The following is a 17761-nucleotide window of genomic DNA, read 5'->3' on the forward strand; positions in this document are numbered from 1 at the left end:
CACCTCCTCGCTGTGTCATTCAGCCACTATATGGTCTTCTCATGCTGCCGCTAACTCCAGGCTGTGTCATTCAGCCTCTATATGTTCTCCTCATGCTGCCGCCACCTCCACACTGTGTCATTCAGCCACAGTATGGTCTCCTCATGCTGTTGCCACATCCAGGTTGTGTCATTCAGCCACTATATGGTCTCCTCATGCTGCCGCAAACTCCAGGCTGTGTCATTCAGCCAGTATATGCTGCTGCCACCTCCAGGCTGTGTCATTCAGCCACTATTTGGTCTCCTCATGCTGCCGTCAACTCCAGGCTGTGTCATTCAGCCACTATATGCTGCCGCAAACTCCAAGCTTTGTCATTCAGGCACTATATGGTCCCCTCATGCTGCAGCTACCTTTTGAAAATGTGAAAATGTATCTTTTAATCTTTGGAATTGTGAGGCTCTATGGTCTCCTCATGCTGCTGCCTCCTCCAGGCTGTGTCATTGTGCCACCATATTCTCTCCTTATGCTGTTGCTACTTTAGATTAAACTTGAAAAATGTTCATGTATCTAATATCTTCAATTTAAATTTTACAAAATATCTTTAATCTTTTTTTTATTATGAGGCCCTTTGGTCTCATCGGGCTGCCACCTCCAGGCTCTGTCATTGTGCTTCCACGTGACTCCTTTGAGATTGGATTTTTTTGTCATACAGTATTAGTTGAAAATAAACGCTGGGACATTAAACTTGGGAATCTAATATAAATCTTAAATTTAAATTTAAACTTAAACAAAAATTGATGTAATCTTTTCAAGACTGAGGCCCTATGGTCGTTGATGTCATATATTACCTGTGGAATTATCACAATCCAATGAAACAGTTTGGAGCGATAACATTGAACCATAACTAATTAAATGAAACATTCGCACTTTCACAGTCAGGGGGACGCTGAAAGGCAGGGGCTGGAACAGGTGGTATCTCGTTTGGCAGAGGACCGCCAGCTCGATGCTCACCATAATGGGTACTCAAAAAATTTAAATAAATTCAAATTAAATTAAATTAAAATTACATAAAAACTCGTTATTCTCTTCTATTTTGATGCCACATAATCTCCCTTCTGCCACATCCAGACGCTCTGTGGCAGTGATTCTAATAGCGATGCCTGTAATCTGCATGTCATACTGAATAACAGTATTATTTCACTAACACAGCACACTTTCTATGCGTGTTAGGATAAGGCAAAGTGTTCTACACCCCTATTGAGGCTATATGTTCTCCTCATGCTGCCGCCACCTCCACGCTGTGTCATTCAGCCACTATATGTTCTCCTCATGCTGCCGCAAACTCCAGGCTGTGTCATTCTACCACTATATGCTGCCACCAACTCCAGGCTGTGTCATTCAGCCACTATGTGGTCTCCTCATGCTGCCACCACCTCCACACTGTGTCTTTCAGCCACTATGTGGTCTCCTCATGCTTCTGCCACCTCCAGGTTGTGTCATTCAGCCACTATATGGTCTCCCCATACTTTCTCCAACTCCAGGCTGTGTCATTCAGCAACTATATGGTCTCCTCATACTCATGCCACCTCCAGGCTCTGTCATTGTGCCTCTCTGCGACAGTGATTCTAATAGTGACCCCTCTGATCTGCATGTCATACTGAATAACAGTACTATTTCACAAAGCCAGCACACACCCTATGCGTGTTACAGCAAGGCAAAGTGTTCTACACCCCTATTGAGGATCTCTGTAGGCCAGAAATAGCCGTTTTTAATAGCAATTCACCGCTAATAAATTCGGACTGAAACAATTTTTTTCGGAACATTCGGCAAATTGTCCGAATAAAATTTTTAGAAAATTCGCTCATCTCTAACTATAACCCCTCCTCTTTCCCAACTATCATTTAGTGATGTCCAAGATGGAAAATGGGAGGATGGGAACCTAGTGGGCCCTAACAATTGTGTCTTTATGATGCCCAGATACTACTGATGTGGCGTTTTATTATATCATATAGTTTCTTTGCAGTCTCTCCATATTGTAGCCAAACACCAATAAACTACTACCAGCCTAATATTTACCAAATATATAATATAGGTAATGTATAATAATATAGGTAATTAATAATAGTTATGCAGCCTATAGCTGAGTGTAATCTCTCATCATGTAGTATAACTTTCTTGTTTCTGATACAGAAATGCAGTTAATCCCATGAAATATTAAATCTCCCTCTTTGATGACATTCTATTAATATGATTTCTCTCTAGGCACAGAGGCCTTTGTTACCTTGGATTTAAAATATCCTCATCTTACTGCAATGTTTATTTCTCTGTCTACTATGGAACTACATATTCCAGTAAGCCACTATACCACCCCCCTCTAGAAGGCAAGCACCTTATTGCTCACAAACCTGATTCTGTAAATAACACATGCCTAGGAGGTATGCTACAGCGGGATAAAAGTGCTCATGTTGGCACAGCGGGTAGCATTTCTGCCTTACAGTATTATGCCTGCAGTTTATTTTCTGTCAGGGTGCCACCTACATAGACTTTACATGGTGTCATATCCTAAGTTCATTTTCTGGAAATATACTAGCATTGTTGCTCCCCAGATACCAGCAGTGATCCACCACCAAGCTGCTTTACAATTCCCAGCCATTCTGGCTTCTTTCTTACAAGTGATCTTGAGTAACAATAGTTTTATTAATCTCAGAACATTTTAGTTATGCAAATTAAAATAAAGGAATTTTGTTTCATAGGGAAAGAATTTACTTGCAAATATGACAGATAATGTTGAACCACACTAAACATTTAGAGTGACTCTTAAGTTACTCCTTGGAACAGCTCTGGGAACAGCTGTTCCTGCTATTGCAACTTGTCCCGTTGAGGTCACTGGAAATGCTGTAATACAATGTACAGCCACTACTGAATGTGTGGAGCTGTGCCTCATAAGAAGTGGGAAGACTGCAATGCTGATCAGTGGGAGTGTTGGAACATAGGCCATTGATGGAAAAAGCTTTTGATCTAACAAAATAGTTTCATCCTGGGGTTTACTGCCAACAATGTAGTTTTGACCTAAATACTAGTAATTTAATGACATCCCCTGTGCCACCTTAGTACAATACTATGTGCAGCTGCCAGTAAGTGGGGAGCCAGATATACAAGGCCTCAGAGTTTAATGTAGCTTCAGAGTCACTGGTTGGAGAATAATGGATTATGTAAATAAGGACTATGTAAAGAACAAGGAGCAATGATGATAGGAAATCACATGATGCTTCAGAAATAAATAGAAAAATGGAGTGGCATACATAACCCTCTATGTACCAGGTTATGGTGCTTTTTACAACACCATATTACAGGGCTATGCCTCTGTCCAAATAAGGGTCCAGTGTAACATGCCATTTTTTTAAGTTTTTATAAAAAAAAATTATAAAAAATCTCCCTAAGTCATCTGAAATCAAGGAATTCAAAAGAACATAAGATACAACTTTTGATTTTACTGAAACATTGGGAATACTTCTACACTACTACTTGTTCTAAGGGGCATATCAACCAATCCACTTCTATCCATCTCTACATAGGCACATTTACCTTAAATAAAAAAGGCCAACCTTCTACACCTAGAATCACCCTTATTTCTCTAAAAGTTTTATTTTGCTCCCTTTCACCCTTTGCCTTTAGGGACCAAACATTTAAAGGGAACCCGTCACCAGAGCTGGAGGGGCTGAACAGATTGATGTATAGTTTTGTGGAAATAATTTGTAACATATTTATTGCAATCCTTGCTCATTCCAGACTTAGGAGTCAAGTGGGTGGTCTAACTTAATAAATGACAGCCAGTCCTGTATAAGCATGAATACACAGATAGCTGTCAATCACGAATTAGGACTGCCCACTAGACTCCTAAGATCAAACGATCCTGAGATTTCAATCAAATGATCCTGAAATCTTTTCCCACAAAAATATATATCAATCTATTAATCTACTTCTGCTCTATAACACCATTGACTTATTGACTTATTATACTGCTTGTTCAATAGGACAGGTTCCCACTAGGCATCTCCATCCTATGACTCATATGAACCACTTAATACCTCCAACTATGGGGGAACTACATTTGCCCATATCTTTGTGAACTCCTTGATAACTGTCATAGGTTGAAAGCAGGTCATGATTATTTATTGCTTTTGTAGCGTTCTAAAATAATTATATTTAATCTTCCTTTCTAAAAACTAAAATTGTTTATACAAATAATGGAAATACCAATTACAATTTCTATTATTTTAGGAGAACAATTTTCAGTAGATCAAATCAATTCCAGGAGATTGCAGTTCTAGGTGCACAAGCAATAATCTTTCTATTGTGTACATGAGTATTATATATATTATTTTGTAATTTATTTTCTAAGGGAAGGCACTGCTCAAAATTTTGTTATCCTTTAATACAATGCCAGAACTGGTTTGGATACTGTCATATGCATCTACAGAGCATTAGATGAGGCAGTTAAACACTGGAGACTTATAGTATATGCTATTCTGGGACTGTTAAAATCCTATGGATTCTGCCGTAGTCTCACCCATCACCTCATACTTAAAAAAATAGCCTAAATAGAATATAAAAAGGCAACACAATTTCGCCTCTCAGGGAATTCTATTTATGTGACATAACAAGCCATATGACTTAGTTAATGTCTATTGTTATTGATATATAAACACTAAATAATGTTTTATTTATTTATTGTTAAGAAGGAATAATCTTAAGGAGAATTCCCCATATTACCAGTTTTAGAAAGTAGCTGCAAATTCGTTCCATTAAGGTATCTTAAGAACACTGTCTCCTACTATTGTAGCAATGCACGTGCCTGCATACTCTACTGACTTATAGTAGGAAGACCAAACATGGACAAGCAGTTCTGCATCAGCTGAAGAGTAGCAGCTTATTCAAACCTTTGACAATTCTATTTAAGAAATAGTTAAGCATATAGGAATTGGGCAATGTAACCTTACCTTTAGGATGTCTCCTCCCAGGCAGTCTATATTTACAAAGTTATATTCTATGGTAATAAACTCCTCTGGGTCTCCAATGAGGAACAGAGCACAGTGGAGCTGAGGTTGTTCGGCTTTGAAAGTGAATTGTCCATCTATACTGAGCATATCAATACATCCTGGTGAGAGAAATGTTTGACTTTTTGTTTAACCAACAAATTTTACAGTACTGTAGAAAGGTAACTCTCCAGTTATGATCTACTGAATGACATGCATAATGTGTAATGCAGATAACTGGTTAAACTTATAAAACTATAATTAGTATAAATATTATCCCATTAATTAACAAAATATTAAATGAAATAAATAATTGTATTATTGTATTATGTAGTCTAGTATGTTTTGTTTTGAGTTACAAATAAACAAAAAATTTATTAGGTAGCATATTTGTGCATATAACATATGTGCATATGAATATATATATATATATATATATATATATATATATATATATATACATATATATAAAAATTTAGATATATTATTTTTTAACATATGAAATGTGTCATATATGATCAATAATTCCATTTATGTTAAAACTAATAGTAATTCTAGTAAAATGACAAAAGGAATGAATGAAAATGAATATGGATTTTCTGTTCCGTCAATGTTCCAGCTTCTACTTACTGAGTGACCTTCTATACATCTGTTCTTCAGATAACTCTCTCTTGATTTCCGTGTTCAAAAGCACTAGGGCGTCTTCTGTTGCATCTCTCACCTGTAAAAAAGACAAAATAAATCATAATGTAGCATAGTACTACTTGTAATGGCTCTTGACATACTTTTAGCATTTTAAGCCTCCTAAATAATATTCCAGTTGCAATAAATGAAACACCTAAAGTTCCCGTTCTCTTCTAAGTATGTCTTCTCTACAAGGTCACCTCACCTGTATGTACCTGCAGTGTCCCTTAAGAGCGGCCAGAAAGATAAGCAGCACATGCCAGTGAAGTCGGAAAAGTGGAGACATTCTGCAAATTCACACTTGCTATTTGGCTGTGTGTGTATTTGCTTCAATTCTTTCCTGTCTGTGTTGATTCTAGGAGGAGCTTGAGGGGTTTTCTTGACAGACCCCTTTATATAGAAAATTGAAGGGGAAGGAACATAGCCTTCGGAGTGATTAAAACTCAGTAACCATGGGATACCCTGCCTGAAAAAAAAAATAGCCTCTGACAAGATGCGAGAACACCAAATCCAACAAAAATCTGAGATTTCATTTGGAATCTTTAGTTTCTGATGTGATGGAAATGTCATGTTAGGAAAGGAAAAAGCCATGTAATTCACTTGGCTGGATCCTTATCTTACTGACAGCATGAGAAAAGTACATTACACGTTATACGTATATTAGACGGCTCTGTAAAATATTATTCTGCTCGCCAAAGATAAGAAGAAACCACCGGCTAAGAAAGATCAATCAAAAGAGTAGACTCTCCAATAGGAACTTGTTGTAGAGCAAAACTAAGTCTCAAATGCAAATGTTAACTATATAAAACTCAACGTATTTGTGCATACATGTGTATATGAATGTTCAGGCATAACTTCAGAATGGCCGGAGATATTTTGATTGAACATAATACACATGTTGCTTATATGTCAAGTAAACATATACTAGAGTTTAGGGATGTCCCAATACTGACAGTCTCCACAGCCCAAGAGGAACTCAACCAGGAGATGTACCAGAAGTTCCATGCAAGCCTAGGGGTCTTCCAGTACATTTCCTGATTGCTTAACTCTTGGGTTGCAGAGATTACCCAGGAGTTTAAAACATCCTGCTACTGGAGCAACGTCATGATAAAGTATTATTTAACTATTCAGCAAGCTGGTTCACTGACTAATTGTGGAGGCAGGAAGGGGAGGGTGGGGGCGGGAAGATTTATTGCAGGCTGAGAGAAAGAGTGATGGGGAAAAGAAGGCATCAGCGCAGATGCAGGGAGAGGGCATGACAGCTCTGCTGCTGTGAGGAGTGCAGGGAGTAAAAGCAGCCTTTCAGGGCTGGGGTGTTAGGAGACTGGGAAAGCTGGGTGGCATGCAGTATGTGTGCCACCCAGCTTTTCCAGTCTCCTGAAGAGCTCCAATATGGCTGCTTTACCAGACAGATATTCTCTTTAGTAGACAGGGAATGCTGGGTGGCAGGCAGCACACAGCGCAGGGCTCACAGGACTCCCCCAGATTTCCACATTGAAGCCATATTGAAGACATGAAGAGAAGTACTAGATGTCACTTAGCTGCTGTATTTTCTGAAATGGCATTCATTAAATTATTGATTAGTTAATTATTGATTGATTATTGTAAGGTGTGAAAACATCTTCAAGGAAATGTAAAGCTTTAGGACAAGTGCAATCTAAGGCAAAAAAACATGAAAGGACTGCAATGTTTCCCCCCACAATGTTAGGTAGAAAGACCCGGCAATGTCAAGTACTCAGCTAGTACAAATATAATAAATGTAAAAAGAATGTAGAAATCTATATATATATAAAACTCAACGTGTGTGTATGTATGTATGTATGTTCCACAAAAACTTCCAAACGGCTAAAGATATTAACATGAAACTTGGCACACATGTTACTTATATGTCAACAACAAACATAGGATAGGAAATTTAACCCTTACTCACCCCCATTTGCCAGGGGCGGGGCTTATGTTTAAAGTCCCATGCAAGTCAATGGGAAATAGATGTTACTGCATAACTTCCAAACAGCTGGAGATATTTCGATAATGCTTGGTCACATGTTACTTATATGTCCACTTAAAATATAGGATAGTTAATTTAACCCTTAACTACCCCCATTTGTGAGGGTCGCGGTTTTTGTTTAAAGTCCCATGCAAATCAATGGGAAATATATGTTCCCATATAATTTCCATACGGCTGGAGCTATTTCAATACCTGGTACACATATTACTAGTCGGGATATGAGGACGGGATGGGAGGTCAGGATAGGAGGTCGAGATAGGAGGTCGGGATAGGAGGACGGGCTATGAGGACGAGATATGAGGTAGGAATAGGAGGTGGGGTAGGAAGTCGGGATGGGAGGACGGGATAGGAGGACGGGATATGAGGACAGGATGGGAGGTCTGGATAGGAGGTTGGGATAGAAGGTCGAGATAGGAGGATGGGATAGGAGGTCAAGATAGGAGGTCGAGATATGAGGACGAGAAAGGAGGTCGGGATAGGAGGTCGGGATAGGAGGTCTGGATAGGAGGTCGGGATAGGAGGATGGGATAGGAGGATGGGATAGGAGGTCGAGATAGGAGGTTGAGATATGAGGACGGGAAAGGAGGTCGGGATCGGAGGTCGGGATTGGAGGTCGGGATAGGAGGACGGGAAAGGAGGACGGGATAGGAGGTTGAGATAGGAGGTCGAGATAGGAGGACGGGATAGTAGGTCGGGATAGGAGGTCAAGATTGGAGGACGGGATAGGAGGTCGGGATAGGAGGTCGAGATAGGAGGACTGGATTGGAGGACGGGATAGGAGGATGGGATAGGAGGTCGGATAGGAGGACGGGATAGGAGGACAGGATAGGAGGACGGGATAGGAGGTCGAGATAGGAGGTCGGGATAGGAGGTCAGGATAGGAGGACGGGATAGGAAATCGGGATAGGAGGTCGGGATAGGTGGTCGGGATAGGAGGTCGGGATAGGAGGTCGGGATAGGAGGTCAGGATAGGAGGACGGTATAGGAGGTCGGGACAGGAGGTCGAGATAGGAGGACGGGATAGGAGGTTGGGATGTGGGGTTGGGATATGACAACAATATATGAGTACTGCATATGAAGTCAAAAGCTTCCTCCTTTGTTTATTTTCCTCCCCAAAAAGGATTTGGAAGGAAAAACCGGGCAACGCCGGGTAATCAGCTAGTATATATATAAAAAACTCAACGTGTGTGAGTGTGTATGTATATATGTATGTATGTATGTATGTATATATATGTATATTTCACAAAAACTTTCAAACGGCTAAAGATATTAACATGAAACTTGCCACACATGTTACTTATATGTCAACAACAAACATATGATAGGCAATTTAACCCTTACTTACCCCCATTTGCCAGGGTCGGGGTTTTTGTTTAAAGCCCCATACAAGTCTATGGGAAATATATGTCACTGTATAACTTCCAAACGGCTGGAGGAATTTTGATAATACTTGGTCACATGCTACTTATATGTCCACTTAAAATATAGGATAGTTATTTAACCCTTAACTACCCCCATTTGTGAGGGTCAGGGTTTTTGTTTAAAGTCCCATGCAAATCAATGGGAAATGTATGTTCCCACATATCTTCAGTATGGCTGGAGATATTTCAATAACTGGTACACATATTACAGGTGGGGATAGGAGGTCGAGATAGTAGGTTGAGATAGGAGGTCGAGATAGTAGGACGGGATGGTCGGGATAGGAGGTTGAGTTAGGTGGACGGGATAGGAGGACGGGATATGAGGATGGGATAAGAGGACAGGATAGGAGGTCGAGATAGGAGATGGAGATAGGAGGACGGGATAGGAGGACGGGATTGGAGGAAGGCATAGGAGGTCGGGATAGGAGGTCGGGATAGGAGGTCGAGATAGGAGGTTGGGATAGGAGGTGGAGATAGGAGGTGGAGATAGGAGGTCAATATAGGAGGACAGGATATGAGGATGGGATATGAGGACGAGATAGGAGGTCGGGATAGGAGATCAGGATAGGAGGTCGGGATAGGAGGTCGAGGTAGGAGGTCGAGATAGGAGGTCGAGATAGGAGGATGGAATATGAGGGCGGGATATGAGGACGGGATAGGAGGCCGGGATAGGAGGACGGGATAGGAGGACAGGATATGAGGGATAGGAGGTTGGGATAGGATGACGGGATAGGAGGACAGGATAGGAGGTTGGGATAGGAGGTCGAGATAGGAGGACGGGATAGGAGGTCGGGATAGGAGGTCGACTTAGGTGGTCAGGATAGGAGGACGGGATATGAGGACAGGATAGGAGGTCGAGATAGGAGATGGAGATAGGAGGACGGGATGGGAGGACAGGATACGAGGTCGGGATAGGAGGTCAAGATAGGAGGTCGAGATAGAAGGTCAATATAGGAGGACAGGATATGAGGACGGGATAGGAGGTCAGGATATGAGGTCGGGATAGGAGATCGAGATAGGATGACGGGATAGGAGGACGGGATAGGATTTCGGGATAGGAGGTCGAGATAGGAGGACGGGATAGGAGGACAGGATATGAGGACGGGATAGGAGGTCGAGATAGGAGGTCGAGATAGGAGGTTGGGATATGAGGAGGGGATGAGAGGACAGGATAGGAGGACGGGATAGGAGGACAGGATAGGAGGTCGGGATAGAAGGTTGGGGTATGAGGACGGGATATGGGGTTGGGATATGACAACAATATATGTGGATGGGATATGAAGTTAAAAGCTTCCTTGTTGATTTTCCTCCCCAACAAGGATGAGGAAGGAAAAACCGGGCAACGCCGGGTACTCAGCTAGTTGATATATAAGATACATATATGTGAATTCAAATAGAGAATATAGTTGCAAGCATCAATACAGGTGGCCAAGCTGCAGAGCTGGGTGATAGCATACGATTGCTGTGACCCCTGATAGAGGAGAAGGGGATCGTGGACATACATATGTGCTTATTATCACATTGTTCTTACCATTAATTTGAAGGGGTATTCCTGGATCTAAGCTTTTATCCCATAACCTGAGACCCCCTGCGATCTCCCTGCAGCACCCGCCTTGTATGCGGGGCTGCATCTCCAGTGTCGAAAATTCCGGGTTCCGAGACTGGAGACATGACGTAACGTCACGCCCCCTCTCCCGTGATGTCACACTACACCACCTCCATTCATGTCTATGGGAGGGAATCCAGAAGTTTCTGACACTGGAGGCGCAGCCCTGCATACAATGTGGGTGCCGCAGGGAGTTCGTGGGGGATCCCAGCGGTGGGCCCCCTGCAATCAGACATTCTATCCCCTATCCTCTGGATAGGGGATAAAAGCTTAGCTCCCGGAATACCCCTTTAGGAGAAAACTAAGTTTGCAGAATATTGCACAATCCAATATGGCAGCCAAACCATGTGATCCTTGGTGGTACAGAAAGTGATCACGAAAATGTGTGCTAAGTTTTACATTGTTATGACCAGCAGTTTCAGAGGAAACTATGTTTGCTGAATATTGCACAATCCAATATGGCCGCCAAATCTGGTGATCAATTGTAGTACAGAAAGTGATCACGAACATGCGTGCTAATTTTTACACTATTCTGACCTGTTATTTTAGGGAAAACTATGTTTGTAGAATATTGTGCAATCCAATATGGCCACCAAATCTGGTGATCAATTGTGGTGCAGAAAGTGATCACGAACATGTGTGCTGACTTTTGCACTGTTCTGACAAGTAATATTATAGAAAACTGTGTTTGCATAATATTACACAATCCAATATTGCTGCCAGATTTGGTGATCAATTGTGGTTTAGAACGGGATTACGAACATGTGTGCAAATTTATACATTGTACTGACCATTTATTTTATAGAAAACTATGTTTGCAGAATATTGTGCAATCCAATATGGCCGCCAAATCATGTGTTATAGAACGTGATTACTACATGTGTGCTAATTTTCACATTGTTCTTACCAGTAATTTAAGAAAAAACTATGTATGCAGCATATTGCGCAATCTAATACGGCTGCCAAATCTGGTGATCAATTGTGGTACAGAAAGTGAGTACTCTACATATTTTTAGATTAACAATCTACATATTACACACATTTAAAAAGTTACATATTATTATTAATGCTATCTAAATCTTTTTGGCGAGCGATGGCCATATTGATTATGCAAATGAGGTTACCATGAACATGTCTGCCAAATTATGTAATTCTAACAAACGTTTTGAGAGAAGATGTATGTAGAATATTGTGTAATCCTATATGGCTGCCAAACGTCATTAATTGTATTACTCTTAACAAGTTTGGCTTAGTGTCTCCTTGTGGAAGTCTACAACTGCACATGGTTTCATACACAGGTCAGAGGTCAAAGAAGTAAAGTCATAAAACAACTGACACCTCCTGATAAGACATGGAACACTGAGAAACAATGAACATGTTAACCTCTTCCTTACTATTTGTCAGCACACTATGTGGCTTTTACATATGATATAATATGGACAAATTACATAGAATAAACAATTACAATTCTACAGCACAGTAACTTTACAGAGTCATTTGTATATCTCTAGATTTAATGTTTAGAAAGTGGCAGATGGTTGCATATGGCATTGAATATTGTAACCTAAAACAAGATGGCTGTCAGATCATCTGACCTAGGACTCTTATGTAAGAAAAGACTGAGCACAATATAGCACTTTACCATTGAGCCAAGACAGTGAGCATATTACAGGCATTTTAATACAGTAGCTTACTGGCTTGCAGTGATTGGCTTGCAGTGGCCATATTAATTATGCAAATGAACCACCTATAACAAACATGGTACAGGAGATAGCCTTGGACAATTATGCCAAATTGTGAATAATTCTAATAAATGGTTTCAGAGAAGAAGAAAATTATAGAAAATTGTGCAATACAACATGGTGGACATACCATGTGATCAATAGACTTGTGATGAACAAATAATTAACATGATGACAGTGTAACCATATAGAACAATTTATACATCTGTATCTTTAGCAGTTGCAGATATTAATCTAAATGTTATTGGCAAGCGGTGGCCATATTGATTATGCAAATGAACCAGCTTAAACAACCTTGGTACAGGAGGTAACCATGAACATGTCTGCGAAATTATTCGTTATTGTAACAAACGGTTTCAGAAAAGATGTTTGTAGAATATTGTGCAATCCAAGATGGTGGCCGTAGACCTGTAATAAAGAAATCTGACTCCAGACAACAGTGTAACCATGTACAGGGATTAATATACCTGTAGCTTTAGCAGTTTCAGAGAAGATTTTTGAAAATTGTGTGAAAAAATTTCACAAAAACCAAGATGGCAGCCTAACCATGTGACCTATGACCTATATGTTACATAAGATTATGCACAGCTCATGGCTGTACCACTATGCAAAGTTTCATGAGTTATGGAGTAACAGTGCAGCTATTACATGTAGCCCTGGATTGAATTAATATAATATTTATATTATTCAATATGGCTGCCGAACCATTTGGTTGAATAACGTGAAATGAACATGTATGAGTCTAGTTCATTGTTTAACTATACACTGCAATTTGTACTTCTGTATCTTTAATGGTTTCAGAAAGACATGTCTGTCTGACTATTGTTACATAAAACAAGATGGCTGCCAGATCATTTGACCTATGACCTTTACATTACATGAGTTTTAGCAAAGTTTAAGCATGAGCAAAGTTTCATATGTTTTTGATTTACAGTGTACATCTTATACACATTTAAAAAGAACTACGCAATGAGATCTATGTTATTGGCATGCTTCGGCCATATTGATTATGCAAATGAACCAGCTTTAACAATCTTGGTACAGGAGGTTACCCTGGACATATGTGCCAAATTGTAAGTTATTCTAACAAATGGTTTGAGAGAAGAAAAGGTTTTTAGAAAATTGAACAAACCAATATGGCGGCCTGGTCATATGACCTATGACCCTCATATTATATAAGATTATGCACAGATAAAAGCTCTACCACTATGCAATGTTTCATAAGTATTGGAGTAACAGTGCAGCTATTACATGCATTTTATCACGGCAGAATAATAATGATAATCTGAGTAAAAACAATAGGTGTCCAGTGCCACTTCGTTGCTTGGCCACCTAAGACAGACATAGTCGCACATCCACAACATGCACAATGATCTAATGCTTCTCACATACATTCACAGCACTACACCAGTGTGAACTAACAGGTCTTTAGTGTACTTTATGATCATGAAGTGTATGCCCGCTAGCCAAGTCACGGCCACCTGTAAGTAGGGGTTCCCTAACGTCCCTAGCATAAAATGGCGTAGCACTGAGCAGCGACCACCACTGCCTCAACACCAGTGCCCACAGGGGGAACGACCCACTGGCAGAGCAGCCCCAATGCCACTCAAACCAGTCCCAGGGCTGCTCCTCCCCACAGACACGGCGCCGTGGCAGCAATCAACGCCGCACAGCACAACACCAGTGTAAACAAGGTGTAAACAAGGTGTAAAAGCTCACTTACCATGTGCTCCCAGTCAGAGACTGGGAGGCTGCCAGAAATTAAGGGACCCTGTGCAGCTTAAGTAAAAACTAAGAAGAAAAAAAGAAAGAGATAGAAAACTGACTATTACAGATGAGTGCATTTTAAAAAAAATTAGGCTGATTCGCCAAAATGTCGCCAAAATTTCTGAACAAAATCTGTTCAGTCTGAATTTATTTGCGGCAAATCGCTTTTAAAGATGGTTATTTCCGGCCTACAGAGAGCCCTAATAGGGGTGCAGAACACGTTTCCTTGCTGTAACATGCATAGAGTGTGTGCTGGGTTAGTGAAATAATACGGTTATTCAGTATGACATGCAGATATAAGGCACCACTATTAGAATCACTGTCGCAGAGCGGCACAATGACTGGAGGTGGTGGAAGCATGAGGAGACCATGTAGTGCCTGAATGACACAGCGTGGAGGTGGCGGCAGCATGAGGAGACCACATAGTGGCTGAATGGCACAGCGTGGAGTTGGCAGCAGCATATAGTGGCTGAATGACACAACCTGGAGTTTGCAGCAGCATGAGGAGAACATATAATGGCTGAATGACACAGCATGGAGGTTGCGGAAGCATGAGGAGACCATATAGCCTCAATAGGGGTGTAGAACACTTCACCTTGTCCTAACACGGATAGGGAGTGTGCTGTGTTAGTGAAATAATACTGTTATTCAGTAGGACATGCAGATTACAGGCATCGCTATTAGAATCATTACCGCAGAGCATCTGGATGTGGTAGCAGGGAGACCATATGGTGTCAAAATTGAAGTGAATAAAGAGATTTTTTATGTCATTTTTTAATGTCAATTTAATTTTAATTATTATTATTTTGAGTACCCATTCTGGTGAGCGTCGAGCTGGCGGCCCTACACCAGGAGAGATAACACCTGTTCCAGCCCCTGCCTCTCAGCGCCCCCTGACTATGAAAGTGCAAATGTTTCATTTAATCATTTATGGTTCATTATTATCGCTCCAAGCTGTTTCATTGGATTCTTGTGATAATTCCACAGGTAATATATGACGCTGACGACCATAGGGCCTCAGTCTTGAAAAGATTACATCGATTTATTTAAATTAAAGATTTGTATTGGATTCCCAAGTTTAATGTCCCAGCGTTTACTTTGAACTAATACTGTATGACCACAAAACCCAATCTAACAAGGAGTCACATGGCAACAAAAAGACAGAGCCTAGAGATGGCAGCAACCTGACGAGACCATAAGGCCTCACAATAGAAAACATTAAAGATTATTTTGGAAAATGTAAATTGAAGATTTTAGATACATGAACATTTTTCAAGTTTAATCTAAGGTGCCAACAGCATAAGGAGACCATATGGTGGCAGAATCACACAGCCTGGAGGTGGCAGCAGCACAAGGAGACCACAGGGTCTCACAATTCCAAAGATTAAAAGATACATTTTCAAATTTTAATTGAAGATTTTTGGTAGCTGTCCCAGCAGCATGATGAGACCATATAGTGGCTGAAAGACGCAGCGTGGAGGTGGTGGCAGCATGAGGAGACCATATAGTGCCTGAATGAAACAGCGTGGAGTTGGCGGCAGCATATAGTGGCTGAATGACAAAGCCTGAAGTTGGCGTCAGCATGAGAAGACCACAAAGTGGCTGAATGACAAAGTGTGGAGGTGGCAGCATCATAAGGAGTCCATATAGTGGCTGAATGACACAGTGTGGAGTTTGCGGCAGCATGAGGAGACCACATAGTGGCTGAATGACAAAGCGTGGAGGTGGCGGTAGCATGAGGAGAACATATAGTGCCTGAATGATACAGCCTGTAAGTGGCGGCAGCATGAGGAGAACATATAGTGGCTGAATTACACAGCCTGGAGGTGGTGGAAGGATAAGGGGACCATATAGTGGCTGAATGACAGAGCGTGGAGGTGGCGGCAGCATGAAGAGACCATATAGCGGCTGAATGACACAGCCTGGAGGTGGCGGCAGCATGAGGAGACCATATAGTGGCTGAATGACACAGTGTGGAGGTGGCGGCAGCCTAAGGAGAACATATAGTGGCTGAATGACACAGCGTGGAGGTGTTGGCAGCATGAGGAGAAGATATAGTGGTTGAATGACACAGCCTGGGGGTGGTGGAAGCATGAGGAGTCCATATAGTGGCTGAATGACACAGTGTAGAATTTGTGGTAGCATGAGGAGACCACATAGTGGCTGAATGACACAGCCTGGAGTTGGCGGACGCATATAGTTGCTGAATGACACAGCCGGGAGTTTGCGGCAGCATGAGGAGACGATATAGTGGCTGAATGACATAGCGTGGAGGTGGCGGTAGCATGAGGAGAATATATAGTGGCTGAATGATACAGCCTGGAGGTGGCGGCAGCATGAGGAGACCATATAGTGGCGAAATGACACAGCCTGGAGGTGGCGACAGCTTGAGGAGACCACATAGTGGCTGAATGACAAAGCCTGGAGCTGGGGTCAGCATATAGTGGCTGAATGACACAACCTGGAGTTGGCGGCAGCATATAGTAGCTGAATGACACAGCCTGGAGTTTGTGGCAGCATGAGGAGACCATATAGTGGCTGAATTACACAGCCTGGAGGTGGCAGCAGCATGAGGAGAACATATAGTGGCTGAATGACACAGCCTGGAGGTGGCGGCAGCATGAGGAGAACATATAGTGGCTGAATGACACAGCGTGGAGGTGGTGGCACACCATAGTGGCTGAATGACACAGCCTGGAGTTGGTGGCAGCATATAGTGGCTGAATGACACTGCCTGGAGTTGGCAGACGCATATAGTTGCTGAATGACACAGCTGGGAGTTTGCGGCAGCATTGGGAGACCATGTAGTGGTTGAACGACACAGCCTGGAGGTGGCGGCAGCATGAGAAGAACATATAGTGGCTAAATGACACAGCCTGGGGTTGGCGGCAGCATGAGGAGACCACATGGTGGCTGAATGACATAGCCTGGAGCTTGTGGCAGCATATAGTGGCTGAATGACACAACCTGTAGGTGGCGGCAGCATATAGTGGCTGAATGACACAACCTGGAGTTTGGGGCAGCATGAGGAGACCCTATAGTGGCTGAATGACACAGCCTAGAGGTGGCGGCAGCATGAGGAGAACATATAGTGGCTGAATGACACAGCCTGGAGGTGGCGGCAGCATGAGAAGAACATATAGTGGCTGAATGACACAGCCTGGAGCTTGTGGCAGCATATAGTGGCTGAATGACACAACCTGGAGGTGGCTGCAGCATATAGTGGCTGAATGACACAACCTGGAGTTTGTGGCAGCATGAGAAGACCCTATAGTGGCTGAATGACACAGCCTAGAGGTGGCGGCAGCATGAGGAGAACATATAGTGGCTGAATGACACAGCCTGGAGGTGGCGGCAGCATGAGGAGAACATATAGTGGCTGAATGACACAGCTTGGAGATGGCGGCAGCATATAGTGGCTGAATGACACAGCCTGGAGTTTGCGGCAGTATGTGGAGACCATATAGCTGAATGACACAGTGTGGAGGGGGGGGGGGGCAGCATAAGAAGAACATATA

The 17761-nt window shown here is 42.0% G+C and overlaps 1 protein-coding gene across 1 annotated transcript in view; it reads right to left on the reverse strand.

The window, feature by feature from the left end:
- The window catches only part of CRHBP (corticotropin releasing hormone binding protein), a 31401-nt gene extending 25349 nt beyond the window's left edge, over nucleotides 1-6052 (reverse strand). The window contains exons 1-3 of the mRNA XM_056552435.1: nucleotides 5900-6052; nucleotides 5646-5731; nucleotides 4980-5137 (exon numbers count right to left, since the gene is read on the reverse strand). Coding sequence (XP_056408410.1) covers nucleotides 4980-5137; nucleotides 5646-5731; nucleotides 5900-5985 — 330 coding nt within the window. The 5' untranslated portion in view covers nucleotides 5986-6052. The remainder of the gene's footprint in view (nucleotides 1-4979; nucleotides 5138-5645; nucleotides 5732-5899) is intronic.
- Between the last annotated feature and the right edge of the window lie 11709 nt (nucleotides 6053-17761).

The sequence above is a fragment of the Hyla sarda genome, chromosome 1 (genome assembly GCF_029499605.1).
Source record: "Hyla sarda isolate aHylSar1 chromosome 1, aHylSar1.hap1, whole genome shotgun sequence".
NCBI lineage: Eukaryota > Metazoa > Chordata > Amphibia > Anura > Hylidae > Hyla > Hyla sarda.